The 25,436-nt window shown below is 38.7% G+C and overlaps 1 protein-coding gene across 3 annotated transcripts in view; it reads left to right on the top strand.

The window, feature by feature from the left end:
• Nucleotides 1-2,869: 2,869 nt before the first annotated feature.
• NFXL1 (nuclear transcription factor, X-box binding like 1) overlaps nt 2,870-25,436 on the top strand; it is a gene marked incomplete at both ends in the record, with an annotated part of 41,210 nt that continues 18,643 nt past the window's right edge. Inside the window, 16 exons of one of the 3 annotated variants that reach the window (XM_084266914.1) lie at nt 2,870-3,050; nt 4,324-4,494; nt 4,837-4,946; nt 6,946-7,079; nt 8,755-8,933; nt 9,083-9,244; nt 9,346-9,446; nt 10,646-10,760; nt 11,070-11,194; nt 12,156-12,278; nt 13,523-13,613; nt 15,659-15,779; nt 16,406-16,562; nt 17,259-17,350; nt 18,734-18,755; nt 23,936-24,076. In XM_084266914.1, coding sequence (XP_084123040.1) covers nt 2,885-3,050; nt 4,324-4,494; nt 4,837-4,946; nt 6,946-7,079; nt 8,755-8,933; nt 9,083-9,244; nt 9,346-9,446; nt 10,646-10,760; nt 11,070-11,194; nt 12,156-12,278; nt 13,523-13,613; nt 15,659-15,779; nt 16,406-16,562; nt 17,259-17,350; nt 18,734-18,755; nt 23,936-24,076 — 2,010 coding nt within the window. Of the gene's footprint in view, nt 3,060-4,323; nt 4,495-4,836; nt 4,947-6,945; nt 7,080-8,754; nt 8,934-9,082; nt 9,245-9,345; nt 9,447-10,645; nt 10,761-11,069; nt 11,195-12,155; nt 12,279-13,522; nt 13,614-15,658; nt 15,780-16,405; nt 16,563-17,258; nt 17,351-18,733; nt 18,756-23,935; nt 24,077-25,436 lie in introns of all 3 variants that reach the window. The other 2 variants (XM_084266913.1, XM_084266912.1) reach the window with 2 other exon arrangements.

The following is a 25,436-nucleotide window of genomic DNA, read 5'->3' as shown; positions in this document are numbered from 1 at the left end:
TTATGAAAAATTTGATGATGTAATGCCACTAATTTCCTACAAGCAGCACATATTTGGGAGGTTTTGAAAAGAAAAAGAATTGAGAATGAGGATGGACGATAACACCTTGCTCTTCCACAAACATGGTATTACCCACTAATGCATTATGTACTCTTCATGTAACAGCGCTCTACAGAAAATGCATTCAATCTATAACAGACATATACTGGAAGATACCAAAAGTTTTGCTATTTTATAATAATTTTTTCATGTCTACTTATGGAAAGAAGGAAAACTTGTTAAAAATTGTATTAACTATTTGAAGTCAATATAGTCATGATATTAAATTTGTGTATGAAGAAACGTATTTTAATCTCTACAAATGAACATAAGGTTAATTAATTGTGGGATATTACATAAAGTATTAGGTATATCTACAATGCAGATATGAGGGCTAAAGGTTTGGCAACACTGGCAAAAATTGTGGGTTTTTTAGTTGTGGTTTCAGCTGGGTATTTTCAGTAGACTTTGACTATAGCTACTTAATGTTGGAAATTTTGATGACAAGGAGTGAAGGGACTGCAAAGAGAGAATGGATAATTCTGTGTTCCGGAAAATTTTGATAATCCTGGGTAATCAGACTGCCACTCTTAAAAAGTATGTATGTAAGTGTGACTTGATAATATCTCTACTTTTATTCTTCTCCTTAATAAGATGGTGATATTGTAAGTTGGATCTTTTGTAAAGCGCGTTCATTTCTGGTTGTTTCATTTGTTTGGTAATGTTGACAGGTTTCCAGAATGCGAGAGATCTATAAATAACTCCTGATTCCACTACAATGATTTAATGTTATGAAGTAACTAGTGCATAACTTATATACAGAACAAGGAGAATACATGTAAATATGAAAAGGCTGTTCATACACTGTTGATACTGTGTTTTGAATAACAAATGGCATGAAGTGCTGGTGAGGGGAAAGACTATGCCATCATTTCCTTAAAGACTCTGTGCACACAAAAGCAAGTGTTATTCTGGCATTAAACTACATGGTGAATATTGGACTTTGCAATCAGCATTCTTCCAATTCAGCTCTTGAATATAACTTGCAATCTGTATGGCATCAGCGCATCCTATAGGGCTGTGTCATATTGCACTAGGCACTTAGGAAGCATTTTTCTCCTTTGCTGAAGAGTTAAAGATACTGTATTAAAGAAATGTGTGATATGAGTTTTAATTAATAAAAGCAGAGATCTACATTTATATTTTATCAATTCTTCAGTCTGTGACACAAGTTCTAGCCATGAGCTGCCTCTGGAGAATAAAAAATTGACACACTTGAAAATAGAACAGAAAACCAGAATTGACCTCCAGTCATTTACTATTTTCAAACTCTTTAATTGAAATCTTGTACTATTCGACTTTTATAAACATTTATTTTCCAAAAAAAACGTAAAATAAACCAACCCTAAATGCAGATTTTCCTTGTGGCACATGAGTGCTCAGCCCTGATGAGGATGCACCTTGAGTGCTGTGTGCAGTTTGGGGCACCACAGTATAGGAAGGACATTGGGGTGCTGGAAAGGGTGCAGAGAAGGGTAACTAGGATGATTAGAGGTCTGGAGAACAGTCATTATGAGGAGAGACTGAGGGAGCTGGGGCTGTTCAGCTTGGAGAAGAGGACGCCAAGGGGAGACCTTATCTCTCTACAGCTACCTGAAAGGAGGTTGTAGTGAGATGGGTGTTGGCCTCTTCTCCCTGATAACGAGTGACAGAAGTGGGAATGGGTTCAAGTTGCACCAGGGAGGTTTAGACTGGTATTAGGAAAAAATTCTGCACTGAAAGAGTGGTGAAGCATTGGAACAGGCTGCCTAGGGAAGTGGTGAAATTATCGTCCCTGAAGCTGTTCAAAACCAGTAAGCCATGGGGCTTCTGGAGATAATTTAGAGGTTACAGTGGTGTAGGGCTGATGGTTGGACTCGATGATCTTGAATGTCTTTTCCAACCTTGATGATTCTGGAGCACAGAAAGTTCCACGTGAACACCAGGAGGAACTTTTTCACTGTGAGGGTGACAGAGCACTGGAACAGACTGCCCAGAGAGGTTGTGGAGTCTCCTTCTCTAGAGACATTCAAATGCGCCTGGATGCATTCCTGTGTGATTTCGTCTGGGTGATCCTGCTCTGGCAGGGGGGTTGGACTAGATGATTTTTCCAGGCCCCTTTCAACCCCTGATGTTCTGCTAGCCTGTGATTCTATCAGGAAATGTAAATCGAGATAAAAATACTTCAACTTGTATTTATTTATCAGAACTTGCCAGGAAGCACACAGCTTCCTCAATGCATAACCACATGCAGTGGCGCCTGGATATTACTTCAGCGAAGTTTCTAAACACGCTTTTAAAATCTCTCATGCTCTGAAGAAGAGGAGCCATGAGGAAAACACCCAACAGAGGCATGCTGCAGAAACAGCTGCCAGAAAGAGACCCAGAGCTACTGCTTCACGGGTCAAAGCGGCGGGCAAAGGGAAACCCAAGCAGCAAGCCAGACCCAGCTGCTACTGCAAGTACCGGCGACCATCTTCCCGCCTATAAAGGGCGGTGCGGACCTCGCCCTACGGCCCCTCTCTCACGGGTCGGACAGCCGCGTGGCGTTCCGGTGCACGCTGGGTGTTGGAGTCTCTCAGCGGCCACTTCCGCCCTGTCCGCGCGAGGGGTGTTGGGAGTTGTAGTCGCGCTGCCGCGGGAGCTCACCGGTGTTCCCGCTGCCTCTATCGCCGCTTCCGGACGGAGGGGCCGGGCTTGGCTCGGCGCGGCTGGGTGGGAGAGCTCTTCTCGGGGCGGGCTCGGCCGGAGGTGTGAGAGAGGGCTGACCTCCCTCCGTAGCGCTTCGCACAGCGGTGGGGGAGGTATGGAGGCGGTCTGGCGCCAGGGCGGCCGGGGCCGGGGTCGGGGCCGCGCCAGGCCCGGGGACGGGTTCGCCGCCCGTGCGGGGGCGACTGCACGACCCCCGGCCCCGAGAGCCCGCGGTGCTGCTGGCGTTGCGGCCGCGGGGGTCAGCGGCGAGGCGGCCAACGGTGAGTGCCGTGTCCTTCCCCCTGTCCCAGCCAGAGGTCTGCGGGGTCCCAGGCTGTAGAGCCGGCTGTGGCCCGGAGCCCAGCCGGGCACTGGGGAGCCCCTACAGCCGCCCGGGTGGCGGGGAGGGGAAGGGATGGGAAGCGGGAGGGCTCGTGTGGCCGGCGGGCCCCGCTCCCTCGCCGGTAGCGAGCCGGTGTCTGGCCACGTGCCGCCGGCAGGGAAAGGCGGAGGGGTCGGGCAGCGGCCGGGGGCTGTGTCCTCCCCGGCGGGCACGGTCAGCGCCGCTCCAGCAGAAGAGTAGCTCGTGTAAGGGATGAAGCAGCTGTTTTCCCGTGCGGTCGGAAATTCTTGAGGCGAGTGCTGCCTGCTAGGGACAAGCGTTAGGTACTCCAGTCAGCGTGCCCCACTGCCCCAGCCTGGGAGGGGTGGGGGCTGCCTGATGCCCGGGGGTTGCTCGGGATGCGGGTGCCCGATACTGAGCTCCAGTGGCAGCATTGTTTCTTAAGGAAAGCCTCAAAAATAAACTTGACCAACCCCCAGGAGATATATTTTGTGCTGCAGCCTAATGTGGAAAGCCAGGAGGTACTTTAAGACCTGTGAGGTGCCCAAAGCTTATGTCTCAGTGGTACGCTATTTTAAAGGCACTTGGGTCTGTTATAAACTCGGTGTTTGTCCACGTGAAATAGAGAATATTCCTCTATTTCACAGGCAATCAGTTTTTATAAAGATTTATGTTAAAATACCCTGTCACTTGTAATGTTGCCAGCTATAGAAATAGCATGAGCCTACCATTGCTAGAAAGACTTGTTGTATAGAAGGGGATTAATACAAGTAGTAATTCAGCAGGTATCAGATTGGGATGGAAGAGATGCTCTATGGTATCAGCAAATCTTGTCAGGAATTGCCTGATTATTCCCCCCCCCCCATCATGCTATGAAAGTTGTGGTTGGGGTGGAGGGGGGGGGGTTGTGTTTTGTGGTTTTGGTTTTTTTTTAATATCATTTTAGTAAAGTTGCATTGTAGATGTATATATTCTAGTACACTTGGTTGGATTTGTCACCAGTAATTGATGTATTGCAGTGAATTTTAGGGATAATGTGCAGGTAAGAAGAAAATGCACTTTATATCTCGTGTGGTATTGAAAACCACATACTGCCCTTAAAAACAGAAAATAATCAAGCTCCTTAAAGAAAAGCATAAACTATGTACAACTGAATGTGGTATATGTTCAGATTAATTGTCGTGATTTTAATTTATCTGTTCTCTTAATAGAATTATCTTCACAGAGGAAATTTGATGAAATTAAGAAGGCTAATCAGGCTGCTGCAAAAAAGCTAGTTGAAGACCAGTTTAGCTCCTCATCTGAAGATGATGATGAAGATGCTGAAGTAAAACAAGGAAAGATTTTGGCCAAAACATTTACCATTTATACCAGCCAAACTGGTAACTTTAATTTTTTTACTTATTTATTGACTTTTATTTTGGTATGAAAGCATAAACAAGGTAGTAGTATTGTCTGTGTATTAGAGTTTTTCCATAATTGGTAGGAAAGCCCTTTATTCTGATGTCTTGCAATGCTAGGAATTATTAATATGCTGGCAGTATTTCTTGCCTCTATGCAGAATTGATGGTATAGTTTTGAAACTGTGCTTCTAATAGTGTAGTCTGGTAATAATATATGACTGGTCCCTCTTCAGAGAAAAAATGCTTTTGCAGCTGTCTGAACATGTACAGAATAGGAGATCAAACATTACTGATTGCTTTAAACATCTTTGTACATTAAAGATGGAGATGCAAGTGAACTGGAACGTACAAGACAATACATGAATGAAGCTTTTCAGTCAGGGGCTATGACATGTCTGATCTGCATTGCTTCAGTCAAAAGGAATCAAGCTGTAAGTATTTAACAGTAGTCTTTGAGAATAAAGCAGGTGTAACTGAATAAATTGTGTTTAATTATATTAATGAAGTAATTCTTGGTCTTGATGTTTTTAATATAGAGTGTTCTTAATAGAGAGTACTAAAAGCAACAATTGCATCTTTAGATTTTTTGAACACTTGAGGAACTAAGTGCTTACATACACGTAGCTAGTAATCAGAGTGTGTGTTTCTTGACATGCGCTTGTTATTGTGACTAAATAGTTATTTTTAACTTTAGAGAGTAGCAGATGAAAAAGAGAAGCGCAGGAAGGCCAGGGTTTGCAATGTTGAATTCAGTAAGCCTTGGAATTGCTGTAGCAATCACCAAAGCAAGAAATACTAGGAAATATTATTGTTAGATTTGTAGCAAGGCAGCTAAGATAAACTTTGCTACTACAAATGTTGATCATGGGAAAGAGGAGGGTGGCATGTCTGAGAAGATTGTCCTATTTCATATAGGCATATTTTTCAAGGGAGAGATTTCAGGACCAATATTTTTCACTTTTTGTTATGTATTAACTTTCCTTTGACACTGATGGGCCCAACTCTTACTGTTACTTGAATCTAATGCATGTTTGCAAATTCTTGTGTTGAAATGCCCCTGAACTACAAGTGTCCAGTGAAACTGCAGCCATGAACATTTTTTTAGAAAGAAAATGAAGTATATTTCTATGATTCTAGAAGTATGAATCCTTAATGTTTAATCCATTATTTTTCAAACCTGACTGTATGCGATTAGCTAGACTTGAAAGTTCATTTCAGCTGAAGTGAGATGGTAACTCAACGGTTTGTTTATCTTGAATTTGTGGTGTTTTGGTCAAGCGTGTCTGTTTACTTAAAACTAAAGCTAAACAGGAGATTATTATATATTTAAAAGTTACTATACTTTAAAAAACTTACGTCATTGACTTTGGCCTCTATAAATTAGTGGGGAAATTCTTTGTGCTTTCACTAGACAATTTTATAATAACGTCATAAGTTATTAAAAAAATAAAATACAACTTCTATTTCCTGTTGTGTTTCTCCTACCTAATTGTTCTAGTCATTCTAAGCTGATTATTTAAGACATCAATATGTGGAAAATACCCAAGTCGTAGAACTGCATTTCTGTAATTTAAATTGCTTTTGAGCAGCAGGCTGATTGTGCTTTTTAGCAGCAAAGATTGTGATTTCACTCCAGAACTGACAAAGCAAAGTACACTGGGAACAAGAATGTAAAGGTTTAGTATTGGAGTCAGGATATTGGCTAAACCAACCCTCTTCTAAACACATTTACTTTTAATTCTGCTCAGTTTTATACCTCTTAATCAAATCTTTTTCATACTAGCATGGCATGTAAATCTTAAATTTTAATGAGGAGACCTAGAGTATGTGACAGGGAGAGAGGTGGAGAGCTGGGCTTGTTTAGTCTGGCAAAGAGGAGGCTAAGAGGTGATGCAGTTGCAGCCTTTCTACTTGGAGTTGTGAAGGTGGCTAAGTCTTATTTGTGGTGTCAGCTGGTGTAAACTGGGGCTTGTAAGGTGCAGGTTGGGTACTAGGAAGATGGTAGGACACTTGGAGCAGTTTGCCCGGGATGGTTGTGGAGTCTCCATCCTTCAGAGTTTTCCAACTTTGCTAGACAAAGCTGTAACTGAACTGAGTTGGCAGTAGTTCTGCTTTGGGTATAAGTTTGTGCTTAGTGACCTTCAAAGGTGTGTTTAAATCAACATTTCTTGATTGTTGAAATCAACATCTCATGTGTTTACGTGAGTATTTTGGGCTCCGTGAGCAGAGCAGGAAGAAAAGATGATAGGTATGGATCTGTAACAGCACAGCTGTCTGTATTAATCTAACAACAGGCATTATCTATCTCTGGAAACCAATTTTTTACATGGAAAAAGAGTAAGCCTGTATTTCTTCAGATATTACAGGTTTTGATCAGTGGACACAAAAAGAAACCTAACAAAGCAATTGGCACTTTTATCTGCCCTTTAGGTCTGGAGCTGTTGTGGATGCTTCTGTATATTTCACCTGGTGTGTATCCAAAAGTGGGCCAAGGACAGCCTTTTCCTTGTGTCTTCTCCTTTGACAGATGATGATTTTGGGAAGAAAGATTATCCCTGGCCATGGTGAGCTCTTTATGGTGCATTTACAAAGATATTTTAATTGTGAAAAGTGTGAACTGGAGTTATTTTCTGTTATTTACATAATATACTTTCTATGTAGAAAATATAGAATGGACTGGTACTTGTAAATTACATGGACACAAAAAAAAAGCTGAAAAGACTGACTTTTCTTTTGCTTTTCTGAATTATTTTAAAGTTTTCATTAACATAATTCAGGAATATTTCAGTGACACTAAAAACCTGCTGCATCACATTGGTTTTAACATGTGATACATGTGCCTCAGCTTCTAATATTTATTTCTAAATGGCTTTATATATTTATCTGTTACTTTTAGAATTGGCACTGTGAAACAGATAAAACCCCACTTATAGTAAGATTTAGGGATTTTTTTTTTTGTCTCTTCAATTCAAGCTTGAAAGTCAGTCATGCAGTTTCGTGTGAGACTGTATAAAGAAGAAAGCAATACTGTGGCTGTGTGAATAATGAAGTTTACTTTTTCAGTAGGTTGGTGTCTGAAAGTTCAGTTGAGGCTTTTATTCTGTGCATCTTTGTTCTGTGCTTTATTTGTCCACCTGCTTTTATGTGGGAGCTTGTAGTAATATCTTTGAGGCACAGTCCTCTCTCATATTTGGTTGGAAGTGCCTGGTGGATTCGAAAGCTGTGTTAATGTGGGATCTGAGAGAGCAGGCTTGCTCGGTAAATAAGGTATAAAATTGTTGGCTGGCAGTATCTCAAGTTGATAATGCCTGTTCTGCAAACTAGCTTTGTGTTTAGGCACAATATTTATAAGGAAAAAATTTCAAGGTGAATAGTATTTTATTTAGCTTTGAAGGACATGATAAAACTGCGGCCACTACCAAGAGATGGATAATGGCCTCTAATCTATTATATAGGGGCAAATTGACATTTTATTTTATAAAAACAAGAGAGAGAGATCTTTCAGAGCCTCTGTTCCTCTCTGAGGAGGAGCTCCTTGTCTGTTGTCTTCTCCCAGTGTAGCTAGAAATGGGAGCGACTTTGTTTCTCCTTTCTTGTGTTACCTCCCTCCTCCATGGTTTGCATCTGAAAGCCTTTAGGGCCTGGGGCAAACAAAATGTTCCAGACCTTGGTTACCTGTCTACTTTTAGGAATAATGCATTTTTTAAAATATCTGACGCTGTCAAGGATAACAAATAAAGGGGTGCATCTTGTAATAACTAAGATGCTGAACTGACACAGTCTAAAATAATTCAGCTCAATTTTTAATTATTATGCATAGTTTTATATATAGCATTGCTAAATTTGAGGTTATGTGGCTTATAAATTGCTACTGATAAAAACTTGGGTTTTAATTTTTTTTTTATTGTGTCTGTTTAAGTTAAATATTGTACACATTCCTTTGGTATTACTTGACATAAAAAATGTTGTGTATGCTTGCTAAACTGATCTTTTGGTATATATTCTCATATTAAAAAGATTGCAGTGATAGGATAATTCCTTAGACCTTATTAGGAACGTATTGCAGAATCTGACATAAAACAAGACCTTTATGGTATATTATAAATTTAATTATGTTGGTTTTGGTTAGCCTGGTAACAATCTTGGGGAAACTGAAATGATAAAAACTGCTTTTCTTTAAAAATAAAAGCTTTTAAAAATTGCTTTTCACTCTTTTTTTTTTTTTTTCCCTTGCTGTAGTCCCAAATGTAGGTTTGAATACAAGCGCTCTGAAACTCCCAGTAGGTATTACTGTTACTGTGGCAAAGTGGAGAATCCAACCTTGGACCCATGGCTGGTACCTCACTCCTGTGGTCAGATATGTGAGAGGGAATTCAAACCTTCTTGTGGTCATAAGTGCTTGCTGCTTTGTCACCCAGGTAAATCCATGATGTCTCTTACGTGACCTGTATTGATGTAGCTGTGAAGATCCACTAACTATGCTACACATTCTCAGAACAAAATGGATGTAGTCAAGGCTGAGTTTGCTGGATGGCCACGAGCGAGGTATTGTTTTTCCTGTGCTTAGGACCCTGTCCACCCTGTCCGAAGATGGTGACAACAACCTGTCACTGTAAGAAAGCTAAACCAGTGCCCCGAAGGTGCAGCGCCAAGGCGTGGTCCTGTCGCCTGCCGTGTGGGCGAACGTTGCTGTGTGGACAACACGCTTGTGAGAATCCCTGTCATGCAGGTACACCCACCTTTTAAACTTCAGAGGAGTTGCTTTAATTGTCAAGATACCTCATTCTTTTGCAATTCCTACTCTGAATGTCACCTCGTAATTACATACAGGAGATTGTCAGCCTTGTCCACGAGTCAGCAAACAGCGGTGCATCTGTGGAAGGCAGACAGCAGAAAGACTCTGTGCAAGTCCTCAGTGGCAGTGTGGTCAGGTATGCTGAAGCTGTACTTTTGATCTTATTTCTCATCCTTACAAAATATGATTACTCAGTGTGTTAAGGGTTGGAAAAATTAATTCAGGACGGAAAGATCTATATTTTTTTAGGTTTTGAAAGATGTAAGCAGCAGTGTTTGAGACTGGATCTACTTAGTGGCCTTCTAAGTAACTACTTCTGACAGTAGTTAAAATAGAACAATTCCAGAACAATGACAGGGTTAAGCTAGCAGTGGATATGACCTTATATATTCTGTTTGTTGTACTTGAGGTTGAAATTTCAGCTGCTGTCCTCAAAACCAGCATAAAACCACAGCTTCGTAGATATGTTTCATGCTTATTTATTTCTAGTGACTGTAACAGAACAAAAGCTTTGTGATTCATTCTTTGAAGTGTATTTGCAGCTCATTCTTAGGATGAAGGCTGTGGATTGACAGACTGCAAAAAAAATAAAAATGAAAAAAACGTAGTGGCAGACAAGAGGTACTTGGCCATTATGATCTCAGTAGAAAGGCACTCAGCCTCTGTAAATTATCAGATAAAATGTGATTTATTTCAGCTAACACTATAGGGAAAGGAAGCATAATATAAATAATTTAGTGTGGGCCTGTAGATGCTGGAAGCGTAAGCTGTGCTGCATTGAATGAGCCTCAGTGCAGACCCCATCTGTAAAAGGGTTACCCCATTTTGGTCCCTGAAGCTATTACAAGATTTTGTTATAAGAAAACAATTCATCCTTTCTGCAGTAAAACAGAAAGGATGTTCATGTGAGAACTTCTTGCTGCACTCATAGATAAAAGCAAGGACATGCAGGTGGCATAATCACTGGTACCAAGTGGGAGCTGCCTCCAATCTCCTCTGTGACAATCAGTTTATTCTGTGGCAGGGGCTCTGTGCAGCACAACACAGGCCTGAAGGCCAAGCTGTATGTGCAGCTCAGCACAGGCCTGGGACTGCTCAGGTTAATTGTTATGGGAACCACTAGCTCCTCAGCATACAGTGATCTTCCAGTCAGGGTCACTGCAGGGTGAACAGTTTTATTTGGCCAACTCAGTAAATACAAGTTTTGTTAAAAAAAATTCAGAAAAAGTTATGGTCTCCCCAGATATCTCTCACCCCTAGTTACCTCCTTGGGTTGCTTTGTCTCAGTAGTAGTTCTGTTACATTATCTTGATTTTGTTTCTCTGAATTTTTCAGGTGTGTGGGAAGCCTTTGCCTTGTGGTAATCACACATGTGAACAAGTTTGTCATGCTGGTCCCTGTGGAGATTGTCCTCGTTCTGGGAAAAGGTCCTGCCCGTGTGAAAAATCAAGTAAGCTACCTTGTTTTTTTAACAACAGTTAAACAACAGTCTCTGACAGTCAGTAGTTCAGGTTAATTCTGTCCATAAAAAGTTCTTGCACTGAACTGTGACAGCTTATATTAACTTTTTTGTTAATTATTTCAATGCTTTATGTAATACCAGGGGTTTCATTGTGAACAATTGAGTAATTCTAGAGAAGCTTTTAAAAAAGATTAATTAGCATTTGAAGTCATATTGCATAGTGCATTTCTTTCTAAATATTTTGGAGGTTTTATTTTTTTCCTAAATGTTTGCTTGCACTTCTCTCTCTTCTTCTAGAGTTCACATTGCCTTGTACAGAGGATGTGCCTACCTGTGGTGATAGTTGTGACAAAGTCCTGGAATGTGGCATCCATAAATGTTCACAGCGCTGCCATCGGGGTCCCTGTGAAATATGCAGACAGGTTAGTCTTACTGTAGCAGACTCACATTTTGTTAAGGTTCTCAAACACTCTGTGTCCAAGTCTCCTAAGGGATGAAGTTTTGTCTATAACAAAACCTATGACTTTGTTCATTAAAAGCAACACAATTTTTCCCCTATTCCCTGTCGCCCCAACACAGTTATGAGTCAATAGTTGAGCACTGCATATCTGAATTGAGGTATGGATGAGGGCTTTATTGGTTTTGGGTTGGTTGTTCTGCTTTGCTTTTTAAAAAAAATGCCCTAAAAGACACTTAATTTCTTCCCATCTCTTCTAGCTTTCTTACTGTTTTGTCTTATTACGCTATTTCTTCATTAGTGAGATAGAAGATGCTGTAACATAGCATTATTTCCTTGCCAGTAAGAAAATACTACTTTTGCTCTGCTCTAAATACCTGTGAAGCTTCTCTGGTCTGGCCTATAAAGCTGTTGATGTGTCTGCTCTCAGTTGTCTTTTCCTGAACTGGCTTTGGCTACAAAGTCTATGGTGAAAGTAGTTAGCACGTGAGAGCGGAATGAAGGTCAGATAAACCTGCACACCTACTTCTTTAAATTATCTGCTCAAACAAAGGGTGAATCTAACTTGCCGTAGAGAAGTACTGTATGAATTTGGTTTGTGTTTATGCTTGACATCTTGCACTACACACTTGAGTGGTTCCCTTGAAGTGACTTCCTTCGAGGTGAGACCAAGGCTAGAGTGAGGTGCCATCTAGAGCACAGTGTTTGTAATATCAACACAAAGTCCTCCAATAGTTATTGCACAGATAGGCAAACTGCTCTGAGCATGTGATATGCTTCCTGTTGTGATAGAGCACTGTACTATTACTCTCCCATGAACCTTTATTTACAGGTAGTAGTAGAACATTTTATTTTCCACTCATCTTTTGTTGTTGTTGTTGTTCTGGATTAAAAATACCCTGCTCTTTCCTTGTCTTGCTGCTCAGGAAGTTGAGAAACAGTGTCGCTGTGGGAAGCACACTAAACGCATGCCATGTCATAAGCCATATTTGTGTGAAACAAAGTGTACTAAAATCCGTGATTGCCAAAAGCACCAGTGCAGGAGAAAGGTAAGTGTCATAGGTCATCTTTCTCAAACGTATTCTTAAGATAACGCTTTTGGTATGTATAAATGTTTTATATTACATATAAATCCTGTCAATCTGTTATTCCACCTCATATTATTGTGTAGAAGTAGTTTTCTTCCATGTCATTCACACTGGTTTGCAGTGTAGAAGAGTTCTCTAAACAGCATGTCACCAAGAAAAACTCAGTGGCCTTAAAAACTGGGAGGGGATTTTGACAACTTCCCAGTTCCAGTTTTGTGTTCAGATACTTGAGTGGTTACTGATGCTTTATGCTTTCTGAAGAAGTTAAATCCAATTATTTCCTTACTTTGTTGGAAGAGCTAGGAATCTCTCATAATTTTATAAGGAAAACACTCTTACTTTTGACAACGCAGCACCCCACCACACCTTATAATACACATCACCGCAAAGAGCGGTGGTCTGATAATTGGGAATTTGAGTTTTGTTTCCCTCCTCATAGCTGAGATCTATATTTTCAGTTGATTGATTTGAAAAGGCCTGAAAGTTGCCTGCTGTGTGTGAGTTAAGACATTACAAGAGTTGGACCAAAGAGACATGAAAAACAGTTTTATTCTTTGGTATCTTTGAGTACTACTAATATGACTGCAGTGAATTGACTTCACATGAAAAGATGGCAAAACAAGTACATGCAATCTTGACACTTTTAATTTATGCTAAAAAATCTAGGCTTCTCTTCCTAATTGCCATCATTCCTTACACAGTGTGGAAGGGGAGGTACCTTTTGAGTCTGTAAGAAAGATGGGATTCTCTTCTGACCTGGCATCCACCAGTGTGGTGGTGGTGGTGGTGTAATGTGTTCTGATTCTTCCATGTTACTACTTAACTTTAGGGACAGTTATTTACTTTCTGTTCTTATATTATCTGAACTTTGCTACACAGGTAAAAGGTGTTTAAAATATTTTTGTGCCAGGGATAATACAGGATAAAACTGGGAGAAATTGTAGAGTGATGGGGCAAACTGTTGGGTATCCTACGTGTAATCTTGTGAAATTATTTTGGATTAAAAGAATTTGAACTTGTAAAATGTTTTTATGCTTTTTGGAAGCCCCAGAAAACAGAACTGTGTTATCCTGTTTTTTCATAATTTGAATATTTTAAACAGCCTTACAGATGGCCTACTTTCTATACCTGTCGTGAACTTGAGGAAATTTGACTGAGTTGCGGTTGAAGTTTTCAGTTATACAGAGGTTTCTGTTTTTTAATAGTGCTGTTCTGGAAACTGTCCACCTTGTGATCAAGTCTGTGGGCGGACTCTAGGCTGCAGAAATCACAAATGTCCTTCAGGCTGCCACAGAGGTAAGAACAGGTGAAGAATCCCTGCAGTGATGGAATACTGTTTATTTTTGTCAGACTTTGTGCTTGTATGACTCTGTGTGGTGCTTAATGAATTCTCCCCCTTGTTGTTGCATGTGGGTTTTTTTGTGGAGGCAGTGTGTTTGAAAGGGTTTTAGTGCTGGTTAGAGCCTAAAGAATTGCATAATGACAACCTGAGTTTTTACCTGGTAATTTTGCTTAGCATTGTTCCACTGAAAATTCTGTCCCCTTTCCAGCTGCTTGATTCAAAATCCATAGCATGACTTTCTTTTTCTTCCCCCAAATAATTCTGTTCATGGAACATGCATAACAAAATCCACCTACATATAGAAATTACTGTGCTGGTTGAGTCTGGGTGGTTTTTAAAACTCCTAGAATATGATGTACAATATGAGTGGGCTTAAAAAAACCCAAACAAACCAAAACCAACCAAACAAAAAAAACACCCCGAAAAAAGTGGATGGACTTTGGATGTCTGTTGGTATCTTCCTGGTAAAAGAGAAAATAGGAACTTGTTACTGATTGTATGAAGGATAACAAAAAAGTTGTTCTCTATCTGGTGACCTTGGCTAAAAAGATATGGAAAATGGCCAAAATTACCTGGCAGCTTTTATCCTGACCAATTGCTTTGACATTTTCTTGGTAGGGGATTAAATTGGAATGACTGAAAAAGCAGTTGCCCTTTCAGCAATTTTCCCCCCAGAAGCTGTTGCCCTGCTGAAACAGCAGCTGAGTAGCCCAAGTAATTTTCTTAGTGTTTGGAACTATAAATTGTAAAAACTCAGGAAACAGTTTACAACTCCTTCAGCCAGTCTTGCTTTTGAGGCAGTGATTCTTCAAAGGACAAGACAGGTAAATGCAGTACTTGTCCCAGTTAACCTGCTATTAAAACTGTCCCCACAAATTACTAGGTTGTTCTCTGTTAACTGTGCCCTTTCTATTCCCCTTCCTTTCTTCTGTCTCCCCTATGCCCCTCAAAATCCTGGAAATACATTATTTATTTTACTGTTAGGAGAAAACTGGTAATACTGGTTTTATGCATCAGTTTGGTTGATAACTAAATTGCAATAAGTCACAAAAACTAAGGAGCAAATGCACAATTACAGGATAAACTTTTAAATGGAAGAGCTCTTTATATTCGATGTTGCTTCCAGCTTAAGTCTTGGCTAAAAGTGACACTGATTTCTAGTAACTAATAGCAGTATAAAAATAATAAAGCAGGCTCTGTAAGAAAATGGACGTGAACTTTAGGAATGTAAATAACAAATACACAATTTAAAGTGTATGTAATTTATCAAACCAGTACAACTGGCAATATTGAAGTGTTAACTCTTGCGAGAATTTGCAGAATATTGGTATATTTTTTTATATATATTTCTCCTTATACACCAATAATGTAATAGCTGCTGAAAGTTATGATTTTATCTTCAATGCATAATACCAGGTCAGGTTAATTTTTGTGGTGAGCTGGCAGATCTCTGTAACCTCTGGTTTTAATGGAAATAGTAAGTCTTCTAGAAAATAACTTACCAGATCTTGTCCTTAAGGGATACCTGATCTCAGAATTATGAGAGGTTGCTGATAGTAAGCACTTGGCCTTTAGCAGGGGTCTCTGGAAAAAAAGGAACTTTATTGTAATATGTCTCTTTTGTCTTCTGAATGTAGATGAAAGATGACATGTCTTCATATGTATGTAAGACTGAAAAATAGCAAATACTTCGTATTGTGTGGTCCAAATGACTGAGCTTTAATAATGCTGACTTCTTTTTAGAATGTAAGAGTGGGATTGTTTCTAATTTGATACCAGTTAACAACTGTAGAATAATCAAGATTATTAATATTATCATTTAAATCCCCAAGAGGGATTTGAAACTAAGCAGAAATAAGTTAATAGCCATCTGTTATTTAAGTGAAACAGAATAGGAAAGTTACACCATGTACATACTCAGAGTTATGGTAGTTAACATTTTTTTTTGGTAATCAATAGTTGATTCAAATTCTCATATTGTTAATATATTTAATTTTAGGTAGTTGTAATCCATGTCCAGAGACTGTAGATGTGAAATGTAACTGTGGAAAAACTGTCATTAAAGTGCCCTGTGGCAGAGAGCGCACCATCAAACCTCCCAAGTGTAAACAGCTCTGCAGGTCAGTATTGGTGTGGGTGGTTCTAGTTCTTCAGTGGAGTTTACGGTATCCTTTAAGAAAGTAGTAAAATATAACTTTAAAAGGCAAAAATTTTGTCTTTAATGGGGTTACAGGTAATACATCTCATTTTTCTGTATTCTTGACTGTGCAGATGGAGATTTGCAATACTGCCTCATATCAGATACCTCTTTGATGCTGTGGTTTCATGAGCATCTTGCTGTTGTTGGAGGGGTTCTGTGCCACTGAGCACTTTTAATTCCTGTAGTCCCAGTCCCTTCAAGTCCTCCCTGCTATGTTTTGAAGTACCTCCATGAGGCAGTTTGCCTAGAAAACTTGACAGAGAATACCTTCTGCTGGGATGCAGCACCATTACTGAGCACGGAGAAGAATTAGGATTGAAATAGTTGTTTAAATGTACAAACCCAACTTAGATTTTAATTTAATTTAGATCTCCTGTATAGTTCTTCTGTAATATTAACTGCTGCTGAAGGTGAGAAGTAAATGAATTTTAAAAAGCCACACCAGCTACATTGTCTCAATTCTTTGTATTTTGAGCATAACTGTCCAGTGACTGTAACTTCATATCTCTTGCTATTGTATTGATTCATTCTTGGATTTTACTTCAGTCGACCACCTACCTGTCATCACCCCACCCAGGAGAAACACTATTGTCACTTTGGCCGGTGTCCTCCGTGTCGTCAGTCCTGCCAGAAACTGCTATCGTGTGGTCATTTGTGCCCTGTTTCCTGCCATGATGAAGCACTTGTGAAGCAAACTGGATTAGTAAGTAAACTGAAAAAGTGGCGTGTTATTTCTGTTCTGAAGCATGAACAGTGGCTTGACCTTAATCTTTGGTTGGAGGCTTTTGGAGTTCGGAGTAAATTAATCAAGCACAGGAATATGCATGTTGTTTAACCAAGAAACTAAGTGGTTCTAGCTCCTTATTTCCAGTCTAATTTTGTAATATATATAATTGAATGTGCTGTTCTTAACAGTTAGAATTACTCAGGAAATTGTAATATCTTTGTTAAAGTATTACAAATGTTTAATTTCAAATGTAAGAAGTTCTTTCAATAGCAAAAACTAAATCATCAAAATTTGCACAAGTTGGAAGTGAGAGATTGTTTGGCATATTTAAACATGACACAATACATGCATGATGCATATTTAAACAAGACTCAAACGTTTCACCTGTTAGTAATTGGAACATTTTTACCTTTGTTAAATCCCTAGAATTGTTTTGTTGGGTTTTTTGTTTGGCTTGATTTTAGCCTTCATTTCCCTATCCCTAATCATGCTAAGGATAAAATTATAATTTTTTGTGTGTAGGGAGCATTGAGATTTCTGTTAGTAAAAAGTTAGTTACTAGAAAGTGGGTTTCTTAGAGGCATGATCTCTTCAGGGGTTATGTTTGTTTATGCTCAAGTAGGTAGTTCCAATTGTGTTTTGTATTCAGCTAGTGTTGTCTTTTGCTCTCAGCATCAGTCTGCAGGTCCTTGGGAACAGCTGTCTGAGCCAGCTTTTATTCAAACTGCATTACCATGCCCTCCCTGTGAGGTTCCTATACCAGTGTAAGTATTAAAAAATGAAACAAATTTCAAGTTTTGATATGGAAAGAGATTTTTTTTTTAATATATATTATTGTAGAGTTGGACATGAAAATAACCATACTTTCCTCTTTAGATGCATTGAGCCTATGGGGACACCCACCAATACTTCCAGTTTTATGAGAATGTTGTTTAATATTTTTGTAGCTTGTGCTCACTGTACGGAAGGACTGATAGTGTTATAAAGGTTGGTTGTTTCTAACACACCTTGTGCACAGTGCTACTTTAAAAGTAAAATAGAAACATTCCAGAGGGCCATTGTAGTTTTCTAGCCTTCAGTAACATACAGTTTTTTCCATATAGTTTCTATCTTGTTTGGTTTATGGGATGATAATTTCCTGGGTAATGAATGAGTTCATCATTACATCTCAACTTGATTGCAGGGTTGCTGTGGGGAAGGAACCTCTCACTTAGCAGTTCCATGGCAGAAGGCAATCAGGCTGGTTAAGCAGTCTCCCCTTCCAGTGGAACAGAAGCATGTCACACTGGAATGCAGCAGTCCTAGAATCCAGATTAACTGGTTATAGCAAGATTAGCTTGGATATAAGATAATTGAGCTTTGTAGAGTGAAGAAGCAGACTTCTGTGCTATATCTGCTTCTTCTTATTCTAGATAAGGCTGATTGCTTTTGTTAATATCCCGCTGTTCTAAAAACCATCTGTAGCTATTGGTGGCTGTTTTATGCTAGAGAAGTTTCAGGGATACTTTTAAATGCTCTTACACAAATGTTTTAGAGCTAATTTACAGGTATTTTAGCTTGCATATTAATGGTGTTTTCATTTCTATCCCTTCTAAGCTTTCAGTAGAGAAATCATAGACAGATATGAAATTGGAGGTAAAAAGATAAGTTTTCAAAACAAATTGAGCAGAAGATCACTTTAATTTTAGGAGATCAGTGTTTAAATGAGTCACTATTTAGTATCTTCACAATTCTGATTGGTGTGCAGTTTTTCTTTCCTAGGGGTGGTAGACCATTCTAAAAGGGATAGCACTGTAGACATAAGACTAGACAGTTCTCTGAAATTACTGAAAAATAGGAAGTGATATACTAGAAGAGCCAAAGGGGAAGATATTTGGAAGCAGTTCAGGTCATTTTCTAAAATAAAAATTATCAACTTCATATACAACTGCACTTAATCTGCACATGAAACACTGAATGTGGGATAGCCATCATTAAAAAACAGCAATCCAAACAGCTGGTAAGAAAGAGAAGGCATTGATCTGCATAGATAGGTGATCTTCTCTTAGTTTAGATCGAATCATTTTTGTGTGAAAAGCACTGCCACTATTTTAAGTCCCCTTCTAGAGAGAAACCTGTTTTTTAAATCTCTTTTTTCTCTTAAACAGGGAGTGTCTCGGGAAGCATGAGGTGAGTCCTGGAAACTGCCTTTAAGTCAAATGTGAGGTATATCTCCCTTTGTCAGTCTGGAAAAACAAAAGTGTTAAAGAGGAATATTATATGGCATATTTTATATTTTGACACCAACAAAATACATTATCACAAGAGCTTTCATATCATAAGGTATTTTAATTCCTTTTTGGAGAATATATAACTACTTGACTTTTTAGAATTCTTGGACAGAAACTTAAAACTCATGATTTATGAAGATACTTGTGTATCCTTGCAGTTGATTAAATGGTGTTTAAATTTTGGGGGGAGGAGTCCTTTTTCATTATATACTTCTGGCTTGGTATTTCTTTCCCCTCATTCCATGGTTACTGTTCTCTGCCTGTTAGACACTTTCCTCAGCTCTAGAAACTGCTGTGGTTGGTTTGTGGGTGTGTTTTTGAATTTAATGGGTGAAGAACATCGTGTGCTACAAGAAAAGTCTCATGCATGGATGAAATTGGGCAATGTAGTGGAGACTTCTTCAGTGTTACTTATTAGCTTGGTTTTGATATGCAGCTGTCTCCCAGTTTTAGATGAAGGTGTCTATTTTGGCTTAAATAAGAAAAATCTAATTGACACTTGAAGCTTAATAAGTATCACCATTATTCACAGTCATGAAATTTAAGATCAACTCCTTTCTCTTGATTTTAAAAAATAATTGTCAAACTGATCTTTTAAAAAAAATCCCAAACCCTATTGCTATTACAGCTTTGTCTACTGTCTGGCATAAATTCACTGTGTATGCATTCAAGTGCAGTTAGCAATGCTATAACAAACCTAGTTTCATTTTAAGCTATTAAAATTTTCTTGAAAACAATGAGAACTCTAAAAATACTTAGACACCCTCTATTTTTCTTTTTTGTCTTTTGAAATTCTTTAATAATCTTCAGTTATGTGTTGTAATGGTGGCTTGATTATGTGGTAGCAATGCCTGCAAATCTTGTTAGCAAAGTTGATATAGCCACAGTCTGTCCTTGCAGCACACTGATTAATCCAGCCAAGCTGTGAATGCAGCTTCCACAGAGTGACTTCGCAGCTTCGTGGTTACTAAATAAAAATGTGCTGTGAAAATGGGTGAAAAGAACAACTGTACCTATTTGTTTGTTGTGGAAACACCTGGGGTTTGTTTATACTTTCCACAGTAAAACTTGCAGGTGTTACCAACCAATATCTTATTGAGTCCTATCACCAAACGTGTCACTGACATAGCAAATCTCCCCCTAACATTCCTGATTTTCTGTATAAATGACATATAAGCAGTATGTCTCCTCTTATTGGAGAAGATGGTTCCAATTGCTATGTATTATAACTATGTATTTCAGAATAATTTTAAAAAAGAATCCCTTCTCTGTTGCATAGCCAATATTTAGGTTTTTTGATGCGATATGGTATTCTAGATGAAACATTCCTTCATTCAGCCAGCAGAGTGCAGTGCTTCTTTCCTGCTGAAGTTTAGCAGCTTCTGGAGTGGAATGAAAAGTCCTAGTCATTGAGATTTTTATAGCAGTCAAAGAAAATAATGAATTGTTAATATGTATGCGGGAGTGGGTATTTTATATGCATTCTAGGTTTTTATGTTGTTTCGATACCTCTAAAAAGGAAAAAGCACCCAAACATGTAATGTCTGTTCAGTGTTTTGCAGCCACGTTGTAATCTCACTTCAAGCTATTTTGCTGTTAAGAAGAGGAAACACTTGTGTGTATTTTAGAATGCTGCCCTCCTATAGTACTTTCCAGCCCCCAAGGGAATTTTCACTGGGGAAATGTGAACTTTTCACAAGTGATGAAAGTAGCAGTTTTCTCAAGCAAGGCTTTTCTGTGAAGAAAAGCTCATATAGCTTAAAAAGTATTTTTAAGGGATTGATTTAGTTTGAACTCTTCCATGTCTTTGGATATTTAAAACAAGCGACTTCTGGCTTGAGACAACAGACTTAAAACTGCTTTTCTGGTATTGTGTAAAAATCTGTGTTCGGTGGAAGAATGATTCTACCAAGAATAAGATTTAGTTACAGTGTTCAGCCTTCTTTTAAGTAATTTCACTGTGTAAGTTTTGGGTAATGTTACATAGATGGGTGCTTAAAAGTAGGTCTCAGTTTTGTTTCTGGCTGTAGGTCAGAAAAATCACCTATCAACAACACTTGCTGCTACCCCAAAACAAAGACTTGATATTTTACTTGTGACTGCTATAAGCATTGGCATTTCATAGCAGTAGCACACGTGCTCTTTTAAAATGAAATTATTAGAGTTGGGATTATATTAACAGTCTGTTTATATGGGAAAACAGTAATTAAAGCCCATACAAGGTAAATGACGACAAGCAAGGAAATCTTAACTGGGTATGGCATCAATTTATGGTTGTATTTAATTCTCTTGTAGTTGCTTCATTTCATTAAATCTTCAGGCAAAGGGAAATGTTCTGTTTTTGTTTCAGTGATGAGTATTTTGAATATCCTGTAGCATCAGTCTCGCTGTCTTGTAGGCAGATAGAACTCTTTTTTTTTTTCGGTGTGTGGGTTGGGGTTTTTGTATCAATTTAATGCTCTGTATTATCATTCTAAATATTATTTTTTTAGTTATGGTTTATTTATAGGAGGAAGATCGTTACTCTGCCTCTAGGTAAAATTTTACATAAAACTTGAGATTGGTCTTTATAGCAAAATACCTCATTAATGTCTTTAAAATTTCCTTGTCGTATTGTAATTGATTTTTCTTTTCATACTCCAATTGATGTATCAATTAGTTGCTTTTTACACGTTTGGGAGATGTGCTGCAAAGCTGCTGACAGTTGTCATGTCCTTTCTTCCTTGTCCTCCTTTCCTTATCTGGTGGAAGACCTATGGTCTGATAGTGATGCCTCCTTATTTACTTTCTTTTTCTAATCAGCTTTTATAAAGTACTTGTGGTTCTCATTGGCATTCTTTATTCTTTGTCTCATCAGCCTCCTGTAGTTTGTAGCTTCTTTGATACTTGTTTTTATAGCAAGAGTAGTGACCTCCATATAGCCATTTCAGAAATGCATTCCAACTACAGAAAGTAACTTTTCTCTTTTTTGTCCTTTGCATTTATTACAAATTTTCACAAGAGATTGATTTGTCAAGAAACAGGAACAAAATTTGAAAACATAATACAGGTTTAAATTATTGAAGTTCTTTTATTTTTGGCTACAATGTCAGGTGACTCCAGAAGACTCTTACCTTTTATTGGACTCAAGACTTGGGAAGGTCAATGAGAGGGGAAGCTGAAGTAGTGTTGGATGCAGCCAGGGGGCTTTGGGATGCTCTCTGCAGCTGGCCATCTGAAAGCTGCCTGGCTCGTGTGCTTCACTGCCACAGCTTTGTTCAGCATTGCATCTCATCCAGTGTACTTGAGGGATGCTACTAGAAGGGATGCTTTACTTCTGTCTCTGTGCTTCTGCTGATTCATTTTAACTGGAGCTCATGGTTGTACCCTTATCCAGTGGGAGACTTAACTCCTGATAAATTCTTTCATTAGCATTATCTAACTGTGCAGCTGTAGAGCTAATCTGCTGTTAGTACCCTGATCTTCTGTCACTGCCTGAGTCACAGCAGAACTAGTTGTCCTAAAAAAATGAGTGGCATGTGTATTCCATGCTTGATATTCAGCCTGCCATGCAGACTTGTCCTGTTCAGAGTGTTAGTGAGTCAGGGTGAGGAGTTCAGAAGTTTTGTGAATGAATTACATTTTGCAGTGGCTCAATGAGGATAGAGGCTTTTCTTTTTTTTTTTTTCCTTTTGATGAAGCCTGGAAAATGTTTCTATAGGCAAGTAGATTCAAATTCTAACTGTGTTCTAACTTTGTGTAGTTTTCCTTTACGACTGAGGCACATGAGCATGGGTAGTGGTAAAGGGAGAATGTTCCTCACTGCCCTGTGAAGGATTGTCCTCTCTTCCCTTGCTTCAGTTCCAGTGCTTACCCAGTTGTATGACCAGTAAGCTTGCAAGCCTAGCAAAAAGACAAGGAACTCTTCTATTAATTCCTTTTCTTCCTTTTGGATTAGTTGAATTATCTTGCTCTAAAGATGGATGTGTGGTAGAGCTTCTTCAAAGTAAGTGGTAGGAGCATGCAGGTAGGATTGTAGAGTTGCAAGAGAGAAAAGGAAGGGATACAGTACAGAACTGTTTGTTCAGTCACTTAAGCTGTAACATAGAACTACATCCTTAGTCTAGTCAAATTGAGTTATGTCACAGTAGCCTTTTGTGTAATAACATCACAAATAGTTTCTGGTTTTCTCTGAAATGATCATGATGTTGATGAAGGAAAAGTGATTTTTTTTGACAGCATCACAAAAACTATTTTTTTAATGTGAATATTATATAATGTTTGGAAAGTGGGAACAGAGTTTCTCTGCTACTCTTGATACAGAGGGACTTGTACTATTCAACTTAAGTAACCTAGTTAACCACATTAGGAGTTTACACTCCATTTCAGTACCAGTGAAGATAAAGCCTTCTAAGAAAATGCTCTGAATAGTACCACAAAAGTCTGTTACCTGGAGTTTTAACCTCAAATTAGAAAGTACAAATACAAGACACTAAAATCCTAGTCCTTTCATCCTTTCCACTCCTGGGAATTATGTTTGATAGAGTCAGTAATTTGTTAGAATTTCTGACTTGGAGATTGTTTACTGTTTGTGGAATTGTAAAATCTTCCAAGTTTATGATGACTGCAACACAGTTCTGCAGTGACTGTGAAGCCATTTAGGAACCTTTAATGGAAAGCAAAAGTGTAATTCAGAAAGAAGGAATAAATCGTGCTACAAGATTTGAGAATGTAATATTCTGGTTTAAAAAAAAAAACAAACAAAACAGAGGAAATTATGTTGTGGAAGTTACATGGCTTGTTTCATTGATAAAGCAGATTTTTTTACCTGGCATGATCATTGCAAAACAAATGTGTGTGGTTATGTTAGGATGGGAACCTAAAGTCTATTAAAAAAAAAAGGTCAAATAGGCATTGCACTGTTTTGGTTTTTTTTTTACTTTCAACAAAGATGCTCAAGAACCAGAATTCCTCTGTAATGATTCTGTGGCTCTGTGTGTAGATGTATGTAGCGTGTATATATGCATTAGTAACACACAGTACACAAGTGCACTGTGTGTATACATACACTATCTGTGTATATATATTTTTAACTTTTAGGTTAGCCCATTACCCTGTCACTCTGCAAATCCCTACTCGTGCAAAAGATGCTGTGGGCGGCTGCTTGACTGCCAGAATCACACCTGCATGAAGGAGTGTCATCGTGTCACTGGAGTGAACAGTAGTGCAGCAGGAAATGAGGTAGGTCCATTTCCTTTTTTTGCTTTTGTTCTTGTCTAGTTTATACATTGTCTTCAGTCTTAACTGGAAAATAAAGAATTTGCAGCTGGAAGGCACAGGGTCTGGTCCAGATTCCACTGGGAGACTTGCATGTGTCTGTTCCCCTTGATGCTGTGCCATTTAGCTTATCTGTACTTCTTTAGACTATAAAACTGAGACAGTGTTGTGTATTTTGCAAGTGCTAAGCTTTGTGGATTTATGTTAACATACATTATTTTAACCAAAACTTTATTTAACAATCTTGACAAGTCTTTCCTAAAGTCAGTTTTTGTAACTGCCAAATTCAAGTGAATGACTGATAATCCCTGTATACAAATGTACTTGCAGTCTACTGGGGAAACTGTTTACTGAGAAGAGCTGCAAATGGGTTGGGGAGGCTAGCAGATCTCTGGGAGAGCACACTGGAAATGTTGCAAGTTAGGTGAACGCTTCTTAATGCACTGGCAGGGTATATTTCTGTTCATTGGTGTCTACTAGAAACTGTCATTTATGTGATTAAAAAGCTGTAGGTATTAATTACTTGAAGATAACTTAAAATAAAAATTAAGTACAAAGCTGAAAATTGTTCTGGTTTTGAGCAGTCAAAAGCACATAGCTTGTGGTTTGAGAGAGTCATGGTTTGGAGGAAACCAGCTTTTTAAGTTTTTTCAAGCATTACTTGAGAAAAAGGTAGAACATGGTCTCTCTGGGCGATTAGAAAACTGAGCAAGTATTCAGGTGGGTACAAACCAAAAATGTTATGTTTTTAACTTGCTGTTATATAATTTAACTTAAATAGAATGATTTCCCCTGTTAATTCCAATCCTAGAAGTGGTGTTGTCATCTAATAGCTATAGCAGTTACTGTGCTGTTCTATTAATGATTGTGGAACTTTGGTCTGAGGAGTATGAGCTGCTAGCATAACTTGTGGAACGGTAACCGGCTGCAGCAGAGTAGCATCAGTAAATACCAAGAGTGACAGTTGCTTAAACATCTCTGGTTGAGTGCAAGAGGCTGTCTGCCTTACTCCCTCACTTAAACCAATTTAGGTGTGAGTGGGTCAGGATTATTCCTAGCTCCATTCTGAGCGAGACAACACATTCCCAGAAAAGTGGAGTCTATGCACATGTGAATTATGGTTGAATCTGATTTCTTGGTTTTCTCTGACCTTTTAAAAACAGAAGTCAATTTTGATGTTCAGACCTTTTGTTCTGTTGTTTTGATAGACAACATGCAGGTCAGAAAATGGCTGAGTAAATTTCTTGCTTATATGCCTTAGTAGTGATTTTTCTGGGTGGAATTTAGGTTTGTTCTGCAGGTTGTGTTGGAAAATGGTACAGAA

The sequence above is a fragment of the Gallinula chloropus genome (assembly GCF_964237585.1).
Source record: "Gallinula chloropus genome assembly, chromosome: 7".
In the NCBI taxonomy this organism is placed as follows: domain Eukaryota; kingdom Metazoa; phylum Chordata; class Aves; order Gruiformes; family Rallidae; genus Gallinula; species Gallinula chloropus.
The sequence above is the reverse complement of the archived record's forward strand: the minus strand, read 5'-3'. Positions and strand labels throughout refer to the sequence as shown.